Below are 22,304 nucleotides of genomic sequence, written 5' to 3'. Positions count from 1 at the left end.
TGGGGTGCCAATCAAGCGGGCTGCTTTGTCCTGGATGGTGTCGAGCTTCTTGAGTGTTGTTGCAACTACAGAGTAAATGTTGACATAAAGCTGCTACTCAACAACCATGAAACAAGAAATGGGGGAAATGTGGGTATGAATCATGTTGCATATATAATACTATTGCAGTTTTTTAATAAAACAAAGTGAACTCTGAGACAGAATATCGACTGATGACACTACAAGCAATGTACAAGCGTTAGGTACAAATCCACAGTGTTCTTTCCTGTCCAATTACTGTTGGGGCTGCACAGAGTGCCACAAAGTCAAACCTCTTCTCCTCCTTCCCAACCCCCCCCAGTCTGGGCACATTCCCAGGATGTGGAACAGACACACAGGGAAAAAAACTGCACAAACTGATGGTTCATCAATTGAGTCCTCCAAAAAAAAAAGAGGTCAGATGTCCAGTGGGAAACTGGAGCTTAGAGGGAGGGAGAGAGACTGAGTCAGTGATTCAATCTAAGAGGAGGAGTGATCAAAAGGAAATGTGAGGTGCCGGGGGTTTTATGGTCTGTCCATCGCCTCTTGCGGGGTTACAATCTGCCCTTCGCGCTCCCCTAGACCCCGCTGGTACCGGTCACTCTGGTAATCACCCTCGTTGGCGTTCTTCATCCTCTGCCTGACCTTCAGCTGCTTTAGGCGGTTCTTGTCCACCTCTCGTTTCGCGAGAAGGAAAGTGATGATTCCAGATGGTAAACCGATTAACCTGCAGAAACATTGACCGGGGGAATGAAGAAGATTTAAAGCACAATCTGTAACTCGTCTGCACCGCAGCAGGATACAAAATAAAACCTGAGTAGAATAATCTAACATGAAATGGGGATCCTCCATCGACTCACTGTGTGACTGACCCTTCGATATTGCGGCCCTGTCACTGTGTGACTGACTGACCCCTCGATAGTGCAGCCCTGTCACTGTGTAACTGACTGACCCCTCGATAGTGCGGCCCTGTCACTGTGTGACTGACCCCTCGATAGTGCGGTCCTGTCACTGTGACTGACCCCTCGATAGTGCGGCCCTGTCACTGTGTAACTGACCCCTCGATAGTGCGGCCCTGTCACTGTGTGACTGACTGACCCCTCGATAGTGCAGCCCTGTCACTGTGTAACTGACTGACCCCTCGATAGTGCGGCCCTGTCACTGTGTGACTGACTGACCCCTCGATAGTGCAGCCCTGTCACTGTGTGATTGACCCCTCGATAGTGCGGTCCTGTCACTGTGTGACTGACCCCTCGATAGTGCGGCCCTGTCACTGTGTAACTGACCCCTCGATAGTGCGGCCCTGTCACTGTGTGACTGACTGACCCCTCAATAGTGCAGCCCTGTCACTGTGTGACTGACCCATCGATAGTGTGGCCCTGTCACTGTGTAACTGACCCCTCAATTGTGCGGCCCTGTCACTGTGTGACTGACTGACCCCTCGATAGTGCGGCCCTGTCACTGTGTGACTGACCCCTCGATAGTGCGGCCCTGTCACTGTGTAACTGACCCCTCGATAGTGCGGCCCTGTCACTGTGTGACTGACCCCTCGATCGTGTGGCCCTGTCACTGTGTGACTGACTGACCCCTCGATAGTGTGAGGACCAGCTCCTTTTTGCGAGGAGCAGCTTTGACAGAACGAGGTGCGGAGCGAACTTACAGCTGAGCGGTCAATTTCAGAGCAGCTTTGACAGAACGAGGTGCGGAGCGAACTTACAGCTGAGCGGTCAATTTCAGTAAGTTACAAGTTAATCCCCTTTTGTTTCGGAGGATCAGGGGACTGCTGGGTAAGGGAAAACTATTTATTTGGGCAGTGGCAGTACCCGAGACACTACACGTGTAGTGTCTCCCACCCACCCTCCTCCTCTAACCAAAAAAAAAAGGACTCTGGTGTGTTGATCAGGTCAGCTTTTTATTTAAAAAGTTCAGTCTGTCGGATTGCTAAGCGAACAAGTTTTGACTTTTTTTTTTCGTTTGGTTTTTCAGTAGATTTGTTGGGAATCTAGAATAGTGGGAATGGAGGTAAAGGCAGTTGTATGTTCCTCCTGCAGAATGTGGGAGGTAGGGGTCGCCAAGAGTGTCCCTGCTGACTGCATCTGCGGGAAGTGCACCCAACTCCAGCTCCTCGCAGACCGCGTTAGGGAACTGGAGCTGGAGCTGGATGAACTTCGGATCATTCGGGAGGCGGAGGGGATTATTGACAGGAGTTATAGGGAGGCAGTCACACCTCAGGTAAAAGAAGTAGGTAGATGGGTTACCGTCAGGGGAAGGAAAGGGAACCAGCAGGCAGTGCAGGGATCCCCTGTGGCCGTTTCCCTCAACAACAGGTATACCGTTTTGGATACTGTTGAGGGGGACGACTTACCAGGGGTAAGCAATGGGGTGCAGGTCTCTGGTACAGAGTCTGTCCCTGTTGCTCAGAAGGGAAAGGGGAAGAGGAGCAGAGCATTAGTCATTGGGGACTCCATAGTTAGGGGAACAGATAGGAGGTTCTGTGGGAACGAGAGAGACACGGTTGGTGTGTTGCCTCCCAGGTGCCAGGGTACGTGATGTCTCTGATCGTGTTTTTGGGATCCTTAAGGGGGAGGGGGAGCACCCCCAAGTCGTGGTCCACAAAGGCACCAACGACATAGGTAGGAAGAGAGATGGGGATTTAAGGCAGAAATTCAGGGAGCTAGGGTGGAAGCTTAGAGCGAGAACAACCAGAGTTGTTATCTCTGGGTTGTTGACCGTGCCACGTGCTAGCGAAGAGAGGAATAGGGAGAGAGAGGAGTTGAACACGTGGCTGCAGGGATGGTGCAGGAGGGAGGGTTTTGGTTTCCTGGATAATTGGGGCTCTTTCTGGGGTAGGTGGGACCTCTACAAACAGGATGGTCTTCACCTGAACCAGAGGGGTACCAATATCCTGGGGGGGAGATTTGTTAGTGCTCTTCGGGGGGGTTTAAACTAAATCAGCAGGGGAATGGGAACCTAAATTGTAGTTCCAGTGTACAGGCTGTTGAGAGTAGTGAGGTAGGGGATAAGGTTACAGGGACGCAAGAGGGCACTGGCAAGCAAGAACTTGGTTTAAAGTGTGTCTACTTCAACGCCAGGAGCATCCGGAATAAGGTGGGTAAGCTTGCAGCATGGGTTGGTACCTGGGATCCTGATGTTGTGGCCATTTCAGAGACATGGGTAGAGCAGGGGCAGGAACGGATGTTGCAGGTTCCGGGATTTAGATGTTTCAGTAAGAACAGAGAAGAGGGTAAAAGAGGGGGGGGTGTGGCATTGTTAATCAAGGAAAGTATTACAGCGGGCAGAAAGGACGTTTGAGGACTCGTCTACTGAGGTAGTATGGGCCGAGGTTAGAAACAGGAGAGGAGAGGTCACCCTGTTGGGAGTTTTCTATAGACCTCCGAATAGTTCCAGAGATGTAGAGGAAAGGATAGCGAAGATGATTCTCGACAGGAGCGAGAGTAACAGGGTAGTGGTTATGGGGGACTTTAACTTTCCAAATATTGACTGGAAATACTATAGTTCGAGTACTTTAGATGGGTCTGTTTTTGTCCAGTGTGTGCAGGAGGGTTTTCTGACACAGTATGTGGACAGGCCAACCAGGGGCGATGCCACATTGGATTTGGTACTGGGTAATGAACCCGGCCAGGTGTTCGATTTAGATGTAGGTGAGCACTTTGGTGATAGTGATCACAATTCGGTTAGGTTTACCTTAGCGATGGGCAGGGACAGGTATATACCGCAGGGCAAGAATTATAGCTGGGGGAAAGGAAATTATGACGCGATTAGGCAAGATTTAGGATGTGTAGGATGGGGAAGGAAACTGCAGGGGATGGGCACAAACGAAATGTGGAGCTTATTCAAGGAGCAGCTAATGCGTGTCCTTGATAAGTATGTACCTGTCAGGCAGGGAGGAAGTTGTCGAGCGAGGGAGCCGTGGTTTACTCAAGAAGTTGAAGCGCTTGTCAAGAGGAAGAGGGCGGCTTACGTTAGGATGAGACGTGAAGGCTCAGTTAGGGCGCTTGAGAGTTACAAGCTAGCCAGGAAGGATCTAAAGGGAGGGCTAAGAAGAGCAAGGAGAGGACACGAGAAGTCATTGGCGGATAGGATCAAAGAAAACCCTAAGGCTTTCTATAGGTATATCAGGAATAAAAGAATGATAAGAGTTAGAACAGGGCCAATCAAGGACAGTAGTGGGAAGTTGTGTGCGGAATCAGAGGAGATAGGGGAAGCGTTAAATGAATATTTTTCATCAGTATTTACAGTAGAGAAAGAAAATGTTGCCGAGGAGATTACTGAGATACAGCCTACTAGGCTAGATGGGATTGAGATTCACAAGGAGGAGGTGTTAGCAATTTTGGAAAGAGTGAAAATAGATAAGTCCCCTGGGCCAGATGGGATTTATCCTAGGATTCTCTGGGAAGCCAGGGAGGAGATTGCAGAGCCGTTGTTGTTGATCTTTATGTCGTCATTGTCGACAGGAGTAGTGCCGGAGGACTGGAGGATGGCAAATGTTGTCCCCTTGTTCAAGAAGGGGAGTAGAGACAGCCCTGGTAATTATAGACCTGTGAGCCTTACTTCGGTTGTGGGTAAAATGTTGGAAAGGGTTATAAGAGATAGGATTTATAATCATCTTGAAAAGAATAAGTTCATTTGCGATAGTCAGCACGGTTTTGTGAAAGGTAGGTCGTGCCTCACAAAACTTATTGAGTTTTTCGAGAAGGTGACCAAACAGGTGGATGAGGGTAAAGCCGTGGATGTGGTGTATATGGATTTCAGTAAGGCGTTTGATAAGGTTCCCCACGGTAGGCTATTGCAGAAAATACGGAAGTATGGGGTTGAAGGTGATTTAGAGCTTTGGATCAGAAATTGGCTAGCTGAAAGAAGACAGAGGGTGGTGGTTGATGGCAAATGTTCATCCTGGAGTTTAGTTACTAGTGGTGTACCGCAAGGTTCTGTTTTGGGGCCACTGCTGTTTGTCATTTTTATAAATGACCTGGATGAGGGTGTAGAAGAGTGGGTTAGTAAATTTGCGGATGACACGAAGGTCGGTGGAGTTGTGGATAGTGCCGAAGGATGTTGTAGGTTACAGAGGGACATAGATAGGCTGCAGAGCTGGGCTGAGAGATGGCAAATGGAGTTTAATGCGGAGAAGTGTGAGGTGATTCACTTTGGAAGGAGTAACAGCAATGCAGAGTACTGGGCTAATGGGAAGATTCTTGGTAGTGTAGATGAGCAGAGAGATCTTGGTGTCCAGGTACATAAATCCCTGAAAGTTGCTACCCAGGTTAATAGGGCTGTTAAGAAGGCATATGGTGTGTTAGCTTTTATTAGTAGGGGGATCGAGTTTCGGAGCCACGAGGTCATGATGCAGCTGTACAAAACTCTGGTGAGGCCGCACCTTGAGTATTGCGTGCAGTTCTGGTCACCGCATTATAGGAAGGATGTGGAAACTTTGGAAAGGGTGCAGAGGAGATTTACTAGGATGTTGCCTGGTATGGAAGGAAGGTCTTACGAGGAAAGGCTGAGGGACTTGGGGCTGTTTTCGTTAGAGAGAAGGAGGAGGAGAGGTGACTTAATAGAGACATACAAGATAATCAGAGGGTTAGATAGGGTGGATAGTGAGAGTCTTTTTCCTCGGATGATGATGGCAAACACGAGGGGACATAGCTTTAAGTTGAGGGGTGATAGATATAGGACAGATGTCAGAGGTAGTTTCTTTACGCAGAGAGTAGTAGGGGCGTGGAACGCCCTGCCTGCAACAGTAGTAGACTCGCCAACTTTAAGGGCATTTAAGTGGTCATTGGATAGACATATGGATGAAAATGGAATAGTGTAGGTCAGATGGTCGGCGCAATATCGAGGGCCGAAGGGCCTGTACTGCGCTGTAATGTTCTAATTCTAATTCTAATAGTGCGGCCCTGTCACTGTGTGACTGACTCACCCCTCGATAGTGCAGCCCTGTCACTATGTGACTGACTCACCCCTCGATAGTGCGGCCCTGTCACTGTGTGACTGACTCACCACTCGATAGTGCGGCCCTGTCACTGTGTGACTGACTCACCCCTCGATAGTGCGGCCCTGTCACTGTGTGACTGACTCACCCCTCGATAGTGCAGCCCTGTCACTGTGTGACTGACTCAACCCTCGATAGTGCAGCCCTGTCGCTGTGTGACTGACCCCTTGATAGTGCGACCCTGTCACTGTGTGACTGACTGACCCCTCGATAGTGCGGCCCTGTCACTGTGTGACTGACCCCTTGATAGTGCGACCCTGTCACTGTGTGACTGACTGACCCCACGATAGTGCGACCCTGTCACTGTGTGACTGACTGACCCCTCGATAGTGAGACCCTGTCACTGTGTGACTGACTCACCCCTTGATAGTGCAGCCCTGTCACTGTGTGACTGACTGACCCCTCGATAGTGCAGCCTTGTCACTGTGTGACTGACTGACCCCTCGATAGTCCAGCCCTGTCACTGTGTGACTGACTGACCCGTCGATAGTGCGGCCCTGTCACTGTGTGACTGACTGACCCCTCGAAAGTGCAGCCCTGTCACTGTGTGACTGACCCCTCGATAGTGCAGCCCTGTCGCTGTGTGACTGACCCCTTGATAGTGCGACCCTGTCACTGTGTGACTGACTGACCCCTCGATAGTGCGGCCCTGTCACTGTGTGACTGACTGACCCCACGATATTGCGACCCTGTCACCGTGTGACTGACCCCTTGATAGTGCGACCCTGTCACTGTGTGACTGACTGACCCCTCGATAGTGCGGCACTGTCACTGTGTGACTGACTGACCCCTCGTTAGTGCGGCCCTGTCATTGTGTGACTGACTGACCCCTCGATAGTGCGACCCTGTCACTGTGTGACTGACTGACCCCTCGATAGTGCAGCCCTGTCACTGAGTGACTGACTGACCCCTCGATAGTGCAGCCCTGTCACTGTGTGACTGACTGACCCCTCGATAGTCCGGCCCTGTCACTGTGTGACTGACTGACCCCTCGATAGTCCGGCCCTGTCACTGTGTGACTGACTGACCCGTCGATAGTGCGGCCCTGTCACTGTGTGACTGACTGACCCCTCGATAGTGCGGCCCTGTCACTGTGTGACTGACTCACCCCTCGAAAGTGCGGCCCTGTCACTGTGTGACTGACTCACCCCTCGATAGTGCGGCCCTGTCACTGTGTGACTGACCCCTTGATAGTACGGCCCTGTCACTGTGTGACCCCTCGATAGTGCGACCCTGCCACTGAGTGACTGACCCCTCGATAGTGCGACCCTGCCACTGAGTGACTGACCCCTCGATAGTGCGGCCCTGTCACTGTGTGACTGACCCCTTGATAGTACGGCCCTGTCACTGTGACTGACCCCTCGATAGTGCGACCCTGCCACTGAGTGACTCACCCCTCGATGGTGCGGCCCTGTCACTGTGTGACTGACCCCTTGATAGTACGGCCCTGTCACTGTGACTGACCCCTCGATAGTGCGGCCCTGCCACTGAGTGACTGACCCTTCGATAGTGCGACCCTGCCACTGAGTGACTGACCCCTCGATAGTGCGACCCTGTCACTGTGTGACTGACCCCTCGATAGTGTGGCCCTGTCACTGAGTGACTGACCCCTCAATAGTGTGGCCCTGTCACTGTGTGACTGACTGACCCCTCGATATTACGGCCCTGTCACTGTGTGACTGACCTCTCGATAGTGTGGCCCTGTCACTTTGTGACTGACCCCTCGATAGTGTGGCCCTGTCACCGTGTGACTGACCTCTCGATAGTGCGGCCCTGTCACTTTGTGACTGACCCCTCAATAGTGCGACCCTGTCACTGTGTGACTGACCCCTCGATAGTGTGGCCCTGTCACTGAGTGACTGACCCCTCGATAGTGCGACCCTGTCACTGTGTGACTGACCCCTCGATAGTGCGGCCCTGTCACTTTGTGACTGACCCCTCAATAGTGCGACCCTGTCACTGTGTGACTGACCCCTCGATAGTGCGGCCCTGTCACTTTGTGACTGACCCCTCAATAGTGCGACCCTGTCACTGTGTGACTCACCCCTCGATAGTGCGACCCTGTCACTGAGTGACTGACCCCTCGATAGTACGGCCCTGTCACTGTGTGACTCACCCCTCGATAGTACGGCCCTGTCACTGTGTGACTGACCCCTCGATAGTACGGCCCTGTCACTGTGTGACTGACCCCTCGATAGTACGGCCCTGTCACTGTGTGACTGACCCCTCGATAGTGCGACCCTGTCACTGAGTGACTGACTGACCCCTCGATAGTGCGGCCCTGTCACTGAGTGACTGACCCCTCGATAGTGCGACCCTGTCACTGAGTGACTGACTGACCCCTCGATAGTGTGGCCCTGTCACTGTGTGACTGACCTCTCGATAGTGCGGCCCTGTCACTTTGTGACTGACCCCTCGATAGTGTGGCCCTGTCACTGTGTGACTGACCCCTCGATAGTGTGGCCCTGTCACTGAGTGACTGACCCCTCAATAGTGCGACCCTGTCACTTTGTGACTGACCCCTCGATAGTGTGGCCCTGTCACCGTGTGACTGACCTCTCGATAGTGCGGCCCTGTCACTTTGTGACTGACCCCTCGATAGTGTGGCCCTGTCACTGAGTGACTGACCCTTCGATAGTGCGACCCTGCCACTGAGTGACTGACCCCTCGACAGTGCGACCCTGCCACTGAGTGACTGACCCCTCGATAGTGCGACCCTGTCACTGTGTGACTGACCCCTCGATAGTGCGACCCTGCCACTGAGTGACTGACCCCTCGATAGTACGGCCCTGTCACTGTGTGACTGACCCCTCGATAGTACGGCCCTGTCACTGTGTGACTGACCCCTCGATAGTACGGCCCTGTCACTGTGTGACTGACCCCTCGATAGTACGGCCCTGTCACTGTGTGACTGACCCCTCGATAGTGCGACCCTGTCACTGTGTGACTGACCCCTCGATAGTGCGACCCTGTCACTGTGTGACTCACCCCTCGATAGTGCGACCCTGTCACTGTGTGACGGACCCCTCGATAGTGCGACCCTGTCACTGTGTGACTCACCCCTCGATAGTGCGACCCTGTCACTGTGTGACTCACCCCTCGATAGTGCGACCCTGTCACTGAATGACTGACCCCTCGATAGTACGGCCCTGTCACTGTGTGACTCACCCCTCGATAGTGCGACCCTGTCACTGAGTGACTGACCCCTCGATAGTCCGGCCCTGTCACTGAGTGACTGACCCCTCGAAAGGTACGGCCCTGTCACTGAGTGACTGACCCCTCGATAGTGTGGCCCTCTCACTGTGTGACTCACCCCTCGATAGTGTGGCCCTGTCACTGTGTGACTCACCCCTCGATAGTGCGACCCTGTCACTGTGTGACTGACCCCTCGATAGTGCGACCCTGTCACTGTGTGACTGACCCCTCGATAGTGTGGCCCTGTCACTGTGTGACTCACCCCTCAATAGTATGGCCCTGTCACTTTGTGACTGACCCCTCGATAGTGTGGCCCTGTCACCGTGTGACTGACCTCTCGATAGTGCGGCCCTGTCACTTTGTGACTGACCCAATAGTGTGGCCCTGTCACTGTGTGACTGACCCCTCGATAGTGTGGCCCTGTCACTGAGTGACTGACCCCTCAATAGTGCGACCCTGTCACTTTGTGACTGACCCCTCAATAGTGTGGCCCTGTCACTGTGTGACTGACACCTCGATAGTGCTACCCTGTCACTGTGTGACTGACCCCTCGATAGTGCGGCCCTGTCACTGAGTGACTGACCCCTCGATAGTGTGGCCCTGTCACTGTGTGACTGACCCCTCGATAGTGCGACCCTGTCACTGTGACTGACCCCTCGATAGTGTGGCCCTGTCACTGTGTGACTGACCCCTCGATAGTGCGACCCTGTCACTGTGACTGACCCTTCTATAGTGCGACCCTGTCACTGTGACTGACCCCTCGATAGTGTGGCCCTGTCACTGTGTGACTCACCCCTTGATAGTGTGGCCCTGTCACTGAGTGACTGACCCCTCGATAGTGCGGCCCTGTCACTGTGACTGACCCTTCGAGAGTGCGACCCTGTCACTGTGACTGACCCCTCGATAGTGTGGACCTGTCACTGTGTGACTGACCCCTTGATAGTGTGGCCCTGTCACTGAGTGACTGACCCCTCGATAGTGCGACCCTGTCACTGTGACTGACCCTTCGAGAGTGCGACCCTGTCTCTGTGACTGACCCCTCGATAGTGTGGCCCTGTCACTGTGTGACTGACCCCTTGATAGTGTGGCCCTGTCACTGTGACTGACCCCTCGATAGTGTGGCCCTGTCACTGAGTGACTGACCCCTCGATAGTGTGGCCCTGTCACTGTGTGACTGACCCCTTGATAGTGTGGATCTGTCACTGTGACTGACCCCTCGATAGTGTGGCCCTGTCACTGTGTGACTGACCCCTCGATAGTGTGGCCCTGTCACTGAGTGACTGACCCCTCGATAGTGCGACCCTGTCACTGTGACTGACCCCTCTATAGTGCGACCCTGTCACTGTGACTGACCCCTCGATAGTGTGGCCCTGTCACTGTGTGACTGACCCCTTGATAGTGTGGCCCTGTCACTGTGACTGACCCCTCGATAGTGTGGCCCTGTCACTGTGTGACTGACCCCTGATAGTGTGGCCCTGTCACTGTGTGACTGACCCCTCGATAGTGTGGCCCTGTCACTGTGACTGACCCCTCGATAGTGTGGCCCTGTCAACGTGTGGCTGACCCCTCAACCAAACACACTACTCTCATTGACTCTCCTTGTTACCCCCTCACAAAATTGAACCAAGTTAAACAGACACGAACCTGCTTTAACATCCATGCTGAATTCCATTGATTAATCTGTGTCTTTCTAAGTAATGATTTATACTGTCCCTCAGAATTTGTTCCAATAATTTGCCCACCAAAGAGGTTGGGCTGACTGGCCTGTAATTACTCAGGCTATCCCTTTCAACCTATTTAAAAATGGCACAATGTTAGCAGTCCTCCAGCACCACACCGGTAGCGAGACAGGATTGGAAAATATGGTCAGAACCTCTGCTATTTCCTTCACTGTTTCTCTTAGCAGCCTGGAATACATTTAATATGGGACTGGCTGCTTATCCACTTTCAAATATTTCCCATTTCACTATGTTTTTAGCATCCAATATTTCACACTCCTCCTTAACTGCAATGTCTGTACATCTCCCTCTTTTGTAAAGACAGACGTTTTTCAAAGAGTCAGCACTGGGACGAATGGCCTCTTTTTGTGCTGAAAGATTCAATGAATGCATCCCTCTGACTAATATCCACCCACGTGAACCTTGCAGGCACAATGATCAGGGATCTGCCTTATAGCGATTGTTCTCTTCCCTTTAAGCTGGGGTTCTGAAGCTAAGTGTAATGTCTCTAATGTTGCTCGGAGTAACAAACTCAGTCCGTCAGATGGTAACGGAGTCCCTCACAGTCAGTGCGACACTCAGTCACCAGACAGCCCGATATCCGTGGCTTCAGATCGCAAAGGAACCTGAGAAGAGATGACACACAGACAAATAGAACTGGTCTCTCCTCCTCTTCTTGGGCTCATGTTTTTCCTGTCCTTACCAGGCCAGGCCAACCTTTCCCATCGGATTCTTGGCCTTCCGTTGTGGGATGTATTCTGGCCGCCGTGAGATTGGTCCTTCCGGAGTCTCTTCTGCTCGCAGCACCGGTCTGTTGCTGTGGTTACAGTGGATGGATTTAATGCTCTGTGGTACGACTGATGCCACACGATTTTGGACTGGCAGGACTGCGCCGGTGGCAGGGGCAGTGAGCTTGACCAGACAGAAGCTCCACCAGCCTGCGGAGAAAATCAGAACAGGACACGGTCACTGCAGAAAGACGAACAATAAGAAAGGGACAAGACACGGGCAACAGCCCCGCTCAGTTTGAGGCACTGACGCAATCGTCTCTCCCACTCTGCGCTGGGTTAAAAGCCACACAGGACCAGCAACTCACTCAGCAATCAGCTTTCAGGTGCGAGCTCCACCGTGAGGCTTGGCTGGCTATTCAACCGTGTGGGGAGAACATCACAACTGAGCAAGCCCTTCCTCATCCAAGGACCAAAACACATGATAGACACTCACTCACAATGATCAGGAATCACTAGATGGTGCTCAGGAGCAGTGACTCCATCCCTACTGAAGGTATCTGTGCTCTGGGGAAATGTCTTAGTTAAAGACACAGGGTCTGCTCATTCAACACTCACTCTGTCATCTGTCTAATTCCTCAACAGCTCTGTTCCAAAGAGTTATTTTCTGAAAGAAATCGATGTAATCTGCATTTGAATGAATGAACATTACCTCTTTCCACCTGTTCCAACACATTGAAGATACGATGGTCGATACCAATATTTACCTTTCACCCAGGACCCGTTCCTCCAACCTGCCGCCATCTTGGTCCTCCTCCGTCCCAGCATGCAGCCGCGCACATCACTCATTGAGGCGCATGCGCGGGCTCCTCCGCAAGGTGCGCTGGGAACTGTAGTCTTTATACTTGGTTAAACACACGCTCAAAATGGGTGATAAACTGGTATCTCGGGATTGTCTCCAGGCAAACGCGCGGGTAGGAATGATCCGGGAGCGCAAAGCGGCACTCGGAGTCTGCGGAGGGAAAGAGATTTCTGGGCGGACAGTGACTACAACTCCCAGAGGGCACCGAGCGCCGGAAGGCGTCACCGCATTGCAGGTCCCGGCCCCGCTCTCGATGGTGACGTCAGGGACAGTCTCGCTGCTGAGTGGCTGATCCCGCTGTCAATCACTGACTGTGCTGTGAGGGCAGGGGGGTTGGACTTTGAGCGGGTGGCCGCTGTGCTGTGAAGCGGCCTGGTTAGTGTAACCGGGTTAGTGAGTTAGTTAGTCAGCTAACTAGTTACTTTGACCAGTGGAGGGAAGGGGTGGATGGCGGAGCAGGAGCTGAGTCCCCAGCTGGAGCTGCACGAAGGCGAGGAGATCGTGGAAGTGATTGAGTTGAACCAGAGTGAAGCTGCGGCGGGTAAACAGCGGGGGTGGGGGTTACTGTGGGGTGGGGGTGTTGGGGTGGGGGTTACTGCGGGGGTGGGGGTTACTGCGGGGGTGGGGGTGGGGGTGGGGGTGGGGGTTACTGCGGGGGTGGGGGTTACTGCGGGGGTGGGGGTGGGGGTGGGGGTTACTGCGGGGTGGGGGTGGGGGGTACTGCGGGGTGGGGGTTATTGCGGGGTGGGGGTGTTGGGGTGGGGGTTACTGTGGGGTGGGGGTTAGTGCGGGGTGGGGGTGTTGGGGTGGGGATTATTGCATGGTGGGGGTTGCTGCGGGGTGGGGGTGTTGGGGTGGGGGTTATTGCGGGGTGGGGTGTTGGGGTGGGGGTTACTGCGGGGTGGGGGTGTTGGGGCGGGGGTTATTACGGGGTGGGGGTTACTGCGGGGGGATGTTAGGGTGGGGGTTATTGCGCGGGGTGGGTGTTGGGGTGGGGGTTATTACGGGGTGGGGGTTACTGCGGGGGGATGTTAGGGTGGGGGTTATTGCGCGGGGTGGGTGTTGGGGTGGGGGTTATTATGGGGTGGGGGTTACTGCGGGGGGATGTTAGGGTGGGGGTTATTGCGCGGGGTGGGTGTTGGGGTGGGGGTTAATGCGGGGGGGGAGATGTTGGGGTGGGGGTTATTGCGGGGGGGGGGATGTTGGGGTGGGGGTTAATGCGGGGGGGGGATGTTGGGGTGGGGGTTATTGCGGGGGGGGGATGTTGGGGTGGGGGTTATTGCGGGGGGGGATGTTGGGGTGGGGGTTATTGCGGGGGGGGGATGTTGGGGTGGGGGTTATTGCGGGGGGGGGATGTTGGGGTGGGGGTTATTGCGGGGGGGGATGTTGGGGTGGGGGTTATTGCGGGGGGGGATGTTGGGGTGGGGGTTATTGCGGGGGTGGGGGGTGTTGGGGTGGGGGTTATTGCGGGGGTGGGGGGTGTTTCGGTGGGGGTTACTGCGGGGTGGGGGTGGGGGTTACTGTGGGTTGGGGGTGTTGGGGTGGGGGTTACTGCGGGGTGGGGGTGTTGGGGTGGGGGTTACTGCCGGGTGGGGGTGTTGGAGTGGGGGTTACTGCCGGGTGGGGGTGTTGGGTTGGGGGTTATTGCGGGGTGGGGTGTTGGGGTGGGGATTATTGTGGGGTGGGGGTTACTGCGGGGTGGGGGTGTTGGGGTGGGGGTTACTGCGGGGTGGGGGTGTTGGGGTGGGTGTTATTGAGGGGGGGGGATGTTGGGGTGGGGGTTATTGCGGGGGGGGTTTTGGGGTGGGGGTTTTTGCGGGGGGGCTTTTGGGGTGGGAGTTATTGCGGGGACGGGTGTTGGGGTGGGGGTTGCTGTGGGGGTGGGGGGTGTTGGGGTGGGGGTTGCTGTGGGGGTGGGGGGTGTTGGGGTGGGGGTTATTGCGGGGGGGGGTGTCGGGGTGGGGGTTACTGCGGGGGGGGTGTCGGGGTGGGGGTTACTGCGGGGGGGGGTGTCGGGGTGGGGGTTACTGCGGGGGGGGGTGTCGGGGTGGGGGTTACTGCGGGGGGGGATGTTGGGGTGGGGGTTACTGCGGGGGGGTGTCGGGGTGGGGGTTATTGCGGGGTGGGGGTTACTGCGGGGGGGGTGTCGGTGGGGGATATTGCGGGGTGGGGGTTATTGCGGGGTGGTTGTTGGGTTGGGGGTTACTGCGGGGGGGGATGTTGAGGTGGGGGTTACTGTGGGGTGTGGGTTACTGCAGGGTGGGTGTTGGGGTGGGGGTTATTGCGGGTTGGTGTTGGGGTGGGAGATATTGCGGGGGGTTGGTGTGGGGGATATTGCGGGGGGGTGGTGTTGGGGTGGGGGTTATTGAGGGGGGCGTGGTGTTGGGGTGGGGGTTATTGCGGGGGGCGTGGTGTTGGGGTGGGGGTTATTGCGGGGGCGTGGTGTTGGGGTGGGGGTTATTGCGGGGGCGTATGTTGTTGGGGTGGGTGTTTCTGCGGGGGGGGGGTGTTGGGGTGGGGATTATTGTGGGGGGGGGGTGGTGTTGGGGGTGAGTCCAGGGTCTGGGGGTTATGGGGGTGGAGGGGGGAGGATCTGGGGGATGGGGGGTTACTGGGAGATGGAGGAGAACCATAGCTGTGTATTGCGGGGCTGGATTCGTGTGAGGAGTAAGGTTGCACACTCCCCACCACTTCTCATTCCCCTCTTTGCCCCTGTCCCCCACCCCACCCCACCCCATTTCTCCCTGTCGTGTCTGCCCTACCCCCCACCACCCCTTGCTCGGGGTCTCGCAACGTTCTCTTCTGCACTCTGAATGTTACCTGGAATTTGCAGGCTTTATACCCTGAGCTTCTCACTCTGGCTGCTACTGAACCGCAATAACTTTGGTTTCTCTGACAGGTGATCTTGCGAATGAGGTGGAGGAGGAGGAAGATGAAGATGATGGGAGCTGGGTGACGGAGGATGATGAGACTATGGAGGTGGTACGAGATGACAGCGATCTGACTTTCTCCAGACACACAAGTAACTGAATAATTTTGCATGGGACACAGAGCTGGGCACTCGGTGGGGTGGCTTTGGCAGGGAGCTCAGGAAATTTGTGGGGGTTGCAGAATTTTCTTTGTGCCAGAGGTCCCCAATACCCTCTCAGTGAGCAAGTGAATCGCAGTCTGATCGTGAGCCACGCAGACCAGGATGTCGAGTTTCATTGGTGGGCTGCACTGAGCATCGTTACTCTCAGCAACCCTCAGTTAATCTGGCAGAATTCCTGCCTTTAATTGTTATCTGGTGGCTTCTCATTGGCCTGTTGGATGCTGAGAGAGGGCAGGATCTGGATGAACTGCTATCCGGTGTGGAATAGAATTACTGACAGCACTTGAGTGATAACTGTAGAACGATCGGTGTTTCAGGAACTTGAACCTTGTCGAGGAGCCAGTCTATTTGGGAGGGGTGGTGAATTGGTGGGAGAACAGTGTCAGAGAGTCATTTATGGCATGGGAAGGAGGCCATTTGGCCCACCAAATCCATGCCAGCTCTCCACAGAGCAATCCTGTTAGTCTCACTCCACCGCTGAATACCCATGTCCCTGCAAGTTTATTTCCATCAAATGCCCATCCAATTTCCATTTGAAGTCATTGTCTCCGTTTCCACCGTCCTCGCAGGCAGTGAGTTCCAGGTCATTCCCACTTGCTGCATAAAAATGTTCTTCACATTCCCCCTGCATCTCATGCCCCAAACCTTCAAATCTGTGTTCCCTAGTCCTTGTACCATCAATTAATGGAACTGTTTTTCCTTGCCTAACTTACCTAATCCTATCATAACCTTGTACACTTCTATTAAATCTTCCCACAATCTCCTTTGCTCCAGAGAGAACTACCCCAGATTTTCCAACCTAACCTTGTAAGTAAAATCCCCCATCCCTGTCAACAATCTGGTAAATCTCCCCTGCACCCTTTCATGGACCCTCGGATCCTTCCTAAAGTGTTGTGACCTGAACTGGGCACAATACTCCAGTTGGGGCCTAACCAGAGCTTTATAAAGGTTCATCATAACCTCCCTGCTTTTGTACTCAGTGCCTCTATTTATGAAGCCCAAGATCCCATATGCTTTACTAACCACTCTCTCAATATGTCCTGCCACTTTTCAAGATCGACGCACATGCACCCCCAGGTCCCTCTGTAACTGCACTATTAAGTATATATTGGCTCTCCCTATCCCTTCTGCCAAAATGCATCCCCTCACACTTGTCAGTATTGAATTCCATCTGCCTTGTGTTGACCATTCTGCTAGCCTATCTATGTCCTATTGCAGTTGATTGGTATCATAGAAACATAGAAACTAGGAGCAGGAGTAGGCCAATCAGCCCTTCAAGCCTGCTCTGCCATTCATTATGATCATGGCTGATCATCCAACTCACTAACCTGTTCCCGCTTTCCCCCCATATCCTTTTGATCCCTTTCGCCCCAAGAGCTCTATCTAACTTCTACTTGAAAATATACAATGCTTTGGCCTCAACTGCTTTCTGTGGTAGTGAATTCCACAGGCTCACCACTCTCTGGGTGAAGAAATTTCTCCTCATCTCAGTCCTGAGAGGTTTACCCCGTATCCTTAGACTATGGCCCCTGGTTCTGGACTCCCCCACCATCGGGAACATCCTTCCTGCATCTACCCTGTCAGATCCTATTAGAATTTTATAGGTTTCTATGAAATCCCCCCTCACTGTTCTGAACTCTAGCGAATATAATCCTAACTGACTCAATCTCTCCTCATACGTCAGTCCTGCCATCCCAGGAATCACTGGTAAACCTTCGCTGCACTCCCTCTATAGCAAGAACATCCTTCCTCAGATAAGGAGACCAAAACTGCACACAATATTCCAGGTGTGGCCTCACCAAAGCCCTGTATAATTGCAGCAAGACATCCCTGCTGCTGTACTCTAATCCTCTTGCTATGAAGGCCAACATACCATTTGCCATTTTTGCCGTCTGTTGCACCTGCATGCTTACCTTCAGTGACTGGTGTACGAGAACACCCAGGTCTCGCTGCATATTCCCCTCTCTCAGTTTCTAGCAGTTCAGATAATCTGCCTTCCTGTTTTTGCTACCAAAGTGGATAACCTCACATTTATCCATGTTATACTGCATCTGCCATGCATTAGCCCACTCACTCAACTTGTCCAAATCACCCTGAAGCCTCTCTGCATCCTCCTCACTACTCACCCTCCCACCCAGTTTTGTGTCATCTGCAAATTTGGAGATATTACATTTAGTTCCCTCATCTAAATCATTAATATATATTGTGAATAGCTGGGGTCCTTGCACTGATCCCTGCGCTATCCCACTTGTCAGTGCCTGCCATTTGGAAAAAGACCGAATCATGGAAAGTTTAAGGCACAGAAAGAGGCCACTTGACCCATCGTGTCTGTGCCGACTGAAAAACGATCCACCTATTCTAATCCCACCTTCCAGCGTTTTTTCTGGAGCCCTGCAGATCCTCATTGTTTGCCACTCCTCCAAGTTTGGTATCACAGTGAATTTTGAGATTGTACTCTGTATTCCAGGATCCAAGTCATGATATACAGCAAAAAAATGCAGTGGTCCCAGCACCATCCTTCAATCTGATAAGTAGCCATTTACCACAACTGGCTGTTTTCTGTCCTTGAGCCAATTTTTTATTCAGTTAGACACTGACCCTCCTATTCCATGAGGCTCCATTTTGTTAACTAGCCTTTTATGTGGTACTTTATCAAACGCTTTCTTGAAAACTATATAGACAACGTCCACCACATTCCCTTCATCAACCTTCTCTGTTACTTCGTCAAAAAATTCAATTTGATTAGTCAAACATGAACTGCCTTTTACAAATCCATGCTGTCTCTCCTTAACTAACTCAGACCTCTCCAAGTGCCTGTTGATTTTTTTCTCTGATTATCGGTGTCTCAAACTGAGGTACATCAACAGTAAAATGACTGAATGAACCCGAACCCTTGTTCTTTCTAGAGGCTGTATTCTGCTTGGGTTTGGACCCTAGGAGTAATTCACTGGCAGTGACTGGCGGCGAGGATGATATGGCCTTTGTGTGGCGGTTGACTGATGGCGAGGTGCTACTGGAATGTACAGGTAACTCGTTCTCTGAGATTACAAACAGGCTCAGGCCTCACCACTTCAAATGGTGCAATTCACTGCCTGATAGGGCAGCAGTGGAAGCAGATTGAACAGAAGGGAATTGGATAAATACTTGAAATGGAAAAGTTTACAGGGCTCTGGGGAAAGAACGGAGGAATGGAATTAATTAGCTAGCTCTTTCAGAACTGGTCCAGACAGGATGGGATGAAAGGCCTTCTTGTATGCTGTAAGATTCTGTGATTGGCAGACTGTAACACATTTATGATGGGTGGTACCAGCAGGCGATTGTTTTATTATACCCGGAACAATACAAATGAATATTAGGTGTCAACTGTGGCTCAGTAAGTAGCACTGACTCCCTGATTAGAATGTCATAGATTCAAGCACTGTTGTAGAGCACGTATGCCAGGCTGACACTCAAGTGCCAGAACTGAGGGAGTGCTGCACTGTTGGAGGGTCAGAACAGAGGGAGTGCTGGACCTAAGGAGAAGCGGTACTGGGGGAGCGCTGCACTGTTGGAGGTGCCATCTTTCGGGTGGGGCATTAAACTGAGGCTCCGTCTGTCCCCTCGAGTGGATGTGAAAGATCCCATGACCACTATTTCTAATAAGAGCAGGGGAGTTCTCCCCGGGGTCCTGCACCAATATTTATCCCTCAATCAACATCACAAAAACCAGATTATCTGGTCATTGTCGCATTGCTGTTTGTGGGATCTTGCTGTGCTCAAATTGGCTGCTGTTTTTCCTTCATTGCAACAGTGACTGGACTCCAAAAATACTTCATTGGCTGTAAAGCACTTTGAGAGTGCAGAGCTTGTGAAAGGTGCTATATAAATGCAAGTCTTGTATTTTGTTTCTTTTCTGTCGGCATGCAGTGCTGGTGGTTATAGTGATTGAATTAGCTTTCATACAAGTGCAGTGCTGGGTGCACAATGTGAAGGTGAATTCACTATAATATGATGACGGCTTTGCTGTGTTATTGCTAATACACTCAATAAACTTGGCCTGCGCATCTGCTGAAAATGGTGGGAGGGTGTTTGACTTACCATCTTGCAGGAGGAGAAGCTTGTCTCATAATTTGAATGAATTCTCACCACATTAGTATTGGTGTGTTTAAACTGCGGTTGTGCTATTGAAAAATGAAGAACAAGGAAAATATCGAAATCGAGTCGGCTTTTGTTCAATCTTCCCTTTCATTATGTGATAAAGTCAGAGTGATGGACATGGTCTGGACACTGCTTTATGGACCTCAATCAGAGATTTATTCTACAGTAAAGTTTGTGCATTTAACATGGTCGATATGATTTCTGCCTTGCTGGATAGAAGACATCCGAAGATTTATTCTTTCTCATCTTGTGGCAGATGACGTCCTTGAAAGAAAATCTAATCAGTAAAACTATGCTGTTCTAGTATTAAAAGTTGCCGGGGCTTGATGTAATGCAAAATTGAGCAAGAAAAGGGAACTTTTACAATAATCATATATTTAATATCCCACATTACAGCAATGACTGCACTTCAGCAATGTTTAATTGGCTGGTAAGTGCCTTGGGACATCTGGGAGGGGGAGGGGTGGGGGGGGGGGTGAAAGGAACTATAGAAATGGGAGTTCTCTCTTTTGTCATATTAAAAATCTTGTCATCCCAGCAACTTCTTCCATTGTACATTGCTGTGTCGACATTTATCATGGAAATTGCCTGTTTAAATATCGAATTGCGGCCTCCCGCCAGTGGAGATACTTCAGCACCACCACTGGTGGGAGGGTGTCATTACAGCATGACCTATTTACGTAGATACTTCTCATAAATGTAGATAGACAAATGTATAGTGGAAAAACAAGGCCAGGATGTGTTACTTTAAGATTGGGACTCCATTACATCTCCACTCCCTGGTCTAGCCTGTAATGCAGCTTAACCTGAAGACTGCAGTTGATCGTGACTCCCCATACACAATGCCACTGGGGTGGTGGAGGGTCGACCAGCTTCTTGTAAATGATTGAGAAGAATTTGGTTTCCTTTGGTCAGATGATGTTGTTAGGACAATGCACTGTCAATTCAGTCCCATCACTCCACAGGTCACAGCATATTATTAAACTTTTCCCACCCAACTGGAAAACAGCCAAATTAAACGCTCTAGTAACCCCTGGAATAAATCAGACCAGGTATCTTTAGACAACAAATTAACTATTTAAAAAAAATCTTGAACACTATTAAGATAAACCTATGTCTAAAGACCTTATAACTACTTATTTTATCCTAACTCCCCCATACATAACATACACACTCACACATTCTCTCTCTCTCACACTATCCCCCCACACACACGCACTCAAAAATCACAGTTAAACGGTTTCTTTTTTTTTTAACAATTATGTTTTCAAAATTAGCTGTTTCTTAAAAACAAATAAATAAATTAGTCTTAGTGGAGGTTGATGAGGTATCCAGATTAGAACAATCAGATGTCACTCCAAGTCTTCACACAGATTCAATGAAATAGTCTGTTCTTGATAGGCACTCCGAACACTTGGGCTGCAGCAGGCACCAAACCGTTCTTTCAACGATGAGCGTAGCAATAGGTCAACTTGAATTCTAAAATCGTCACACTGTCAGTCGAAACTTTACTTCAGCAATACAAACGGTCTCTCAAAAAAAAGGGCTTTTTTTTCTCCTTGGGCAATTAATTTGGCCTGTAGCTCCTTGTAGAATTTTTGCTGAGAGAAAAGACATAGCTCTTCAGTAGCACACTTTGCTGGAGAGTCTCTCAAAACCGGTTTCAGCCAGTTTTTACATCATTAAGTGGAAACATTATACCATGTGACCCCTCTCCTACTGTTGCCTAGGTAACACAATGCAACTGTGCCTCAAAAATCCAAAAGCTGCTCTGTCTGTCTTAAGGGTGCATTGTTTTAATCTGAGGAGAAAATAAATATGGTTCCATGACGATGTGAAGTGATCAGAGATTCATATAATTGTGACAGCACAGAAGGAAGCCATGTGGCCTGTCGTGTCTGTGTTGACTCCCTGAAGGAGCAATTTCGCCTATTACCACTCCTTGCCTCCCTGTAGCTCGGCACCTTCTTCCTTTTCAGATAATCCCGTTCCCTCTTGAATGCCTCGATTTGGATCTGCCTCCACCACACTTTCAGATAGTGTATTCCAGATCCTAACCACTCGCGTAAAAGAGTTTTTCCTCATGTCACCGTTGCTTTTGCCAATCACCTTAAATTTGTGCCCCCTGGTTCTAGATCCTTCCACAATGGGAAGTTTCTCTCTATCTGCTCTGTCTAGACCCCTCATGATTTTGCATATCTCTATAAAATCACCTCTCAACCTTCTCTTCTCCAAGGAAAACAGTCCCAACTTCTCCAGTCCTATCTTCATAACTGAAGTCCCTCATCCCTGGAACCATTCTCGTGAATCGTTTCTCTACCCTCTCTAATGCTTTCACATTCTTCCTAAGTGTGGTGCCCAGAACTGTACACAATACTCCAGTTGTGGCTGAACCAGGATATTAGAATTAGAACATTACAGCGCAGTACAGGCCCTTCGGCCCTCGATGTTGCGCCGATCATCTGACCTACACTATTCCATTTTCATCCATATGTCTATCCAATGACCACTTAAATGCCCTTAAAGTTGGCGAGTCTACTACTGT

General features: G+C 51.4%; 2 protein-coding genes across 2 annotated transcripts in view; one reads left to right on the top strand and one right to left on the bottom strand.

Moving 5' to 3' along the window:
* Nucleotides 1-134: 134 nt before the first annotated feature.
* On the bottom strand, nucleotides 135-12,529 carry si:ch73-71c20.5 (DUF4748 domain-containing protein). The gene is made up of 3 exons (XM_068034758.1): nucleotides 12,437-12,529; nucleotides 11,645-11,879; nucleotides 135-745 (listed from the first exon to the last, which is right to left on the bottom strand). Exons 1-3 carry the CDS (start codon nucleotides 12,516-12,518, stop codon nucleotides 544-546), a joined length of 519 nt encoding a protein of 172 aa, XP_067890859.1. The 5' UTR covers nucleotides 12,519-12,529; the 3' UTR covers nucleotides 135-543.
* Nucleotides 12,530-12,843: 314 nt separating this feature from the next.
* The window catches only part of aamp (angio-associated, migratory cell protein), a 46,326-nt gene continuing 36,865 nt past the window's right edge, over nucleotides 12,844-22,304 (top strand). The window contains exons 1-3 of the mRNA XM_068034456.1: nucleotides 12,844-13,072; nucleotides 15,431-15,553; nucleotides 18,529-18,648. Coding sequence (XP_067890557.1) covers nucleotides 12,979-13,072; nucleotides 15,431-15,553; nucleotides 18,529-18,648 — 337 coding nt within the window. The 5' untranslated portion in view covers nucleotides 12,844-12,978. The remainder of the gene's footprint in view (nucleotides 13,073-15,430; nucleotides 15,554-18,528; nucleotides 18,649-22,304) is intronic.

Source organism: Heterodontus francisci, chromosome 7 (assembly GCF_036365525.1).
Source record: "Heterodontus francisci isolate sHetFra1 chromosome 7, sHetFra1.hap1, whole genome shotgun sequence".
In the NCBI taxonomy this organism is placed as follows: Eukaryota; Metazoa; Chordata; class Chondrichthyes; order Heterodontiformes; family Heterodontidae; genus Heterodontus; species Heterodontus francisci.
Note: the sequence above shows the minus strand (reverse complement) of the source record. Positions and strands in the feature narration are given on the sequence as shown.

What these genes read in the sequence shown, in the direction of transcription:
- si:ch73-71c20.5 (XM_068034758.1), bottom strand. Translation starts at nt 12,518, where the DNA reads ATGAGTGATGTGCGCGGCTGCATGCTGGGACGGAGGAGGACCAAGATG. An exon ending in GAACGGGTCCTGGGTGAAAG is followed by an intron (nt 11,880 to 12,436) that starts GTAAATATTGGT and finishes TTTTCTCCGCAG; the next exon opens with GCTGGTGGAGCTTCTGTCTG. An exon ending in GGAAAGGTTGGCCTGGCCTG is followed by an intron (nt 746 to 11,644) that starts GTAAGGACAGGA and finishes ATGTTTCTGCAG; the next exon opens with GTTAATCGGTTTACCATCTG.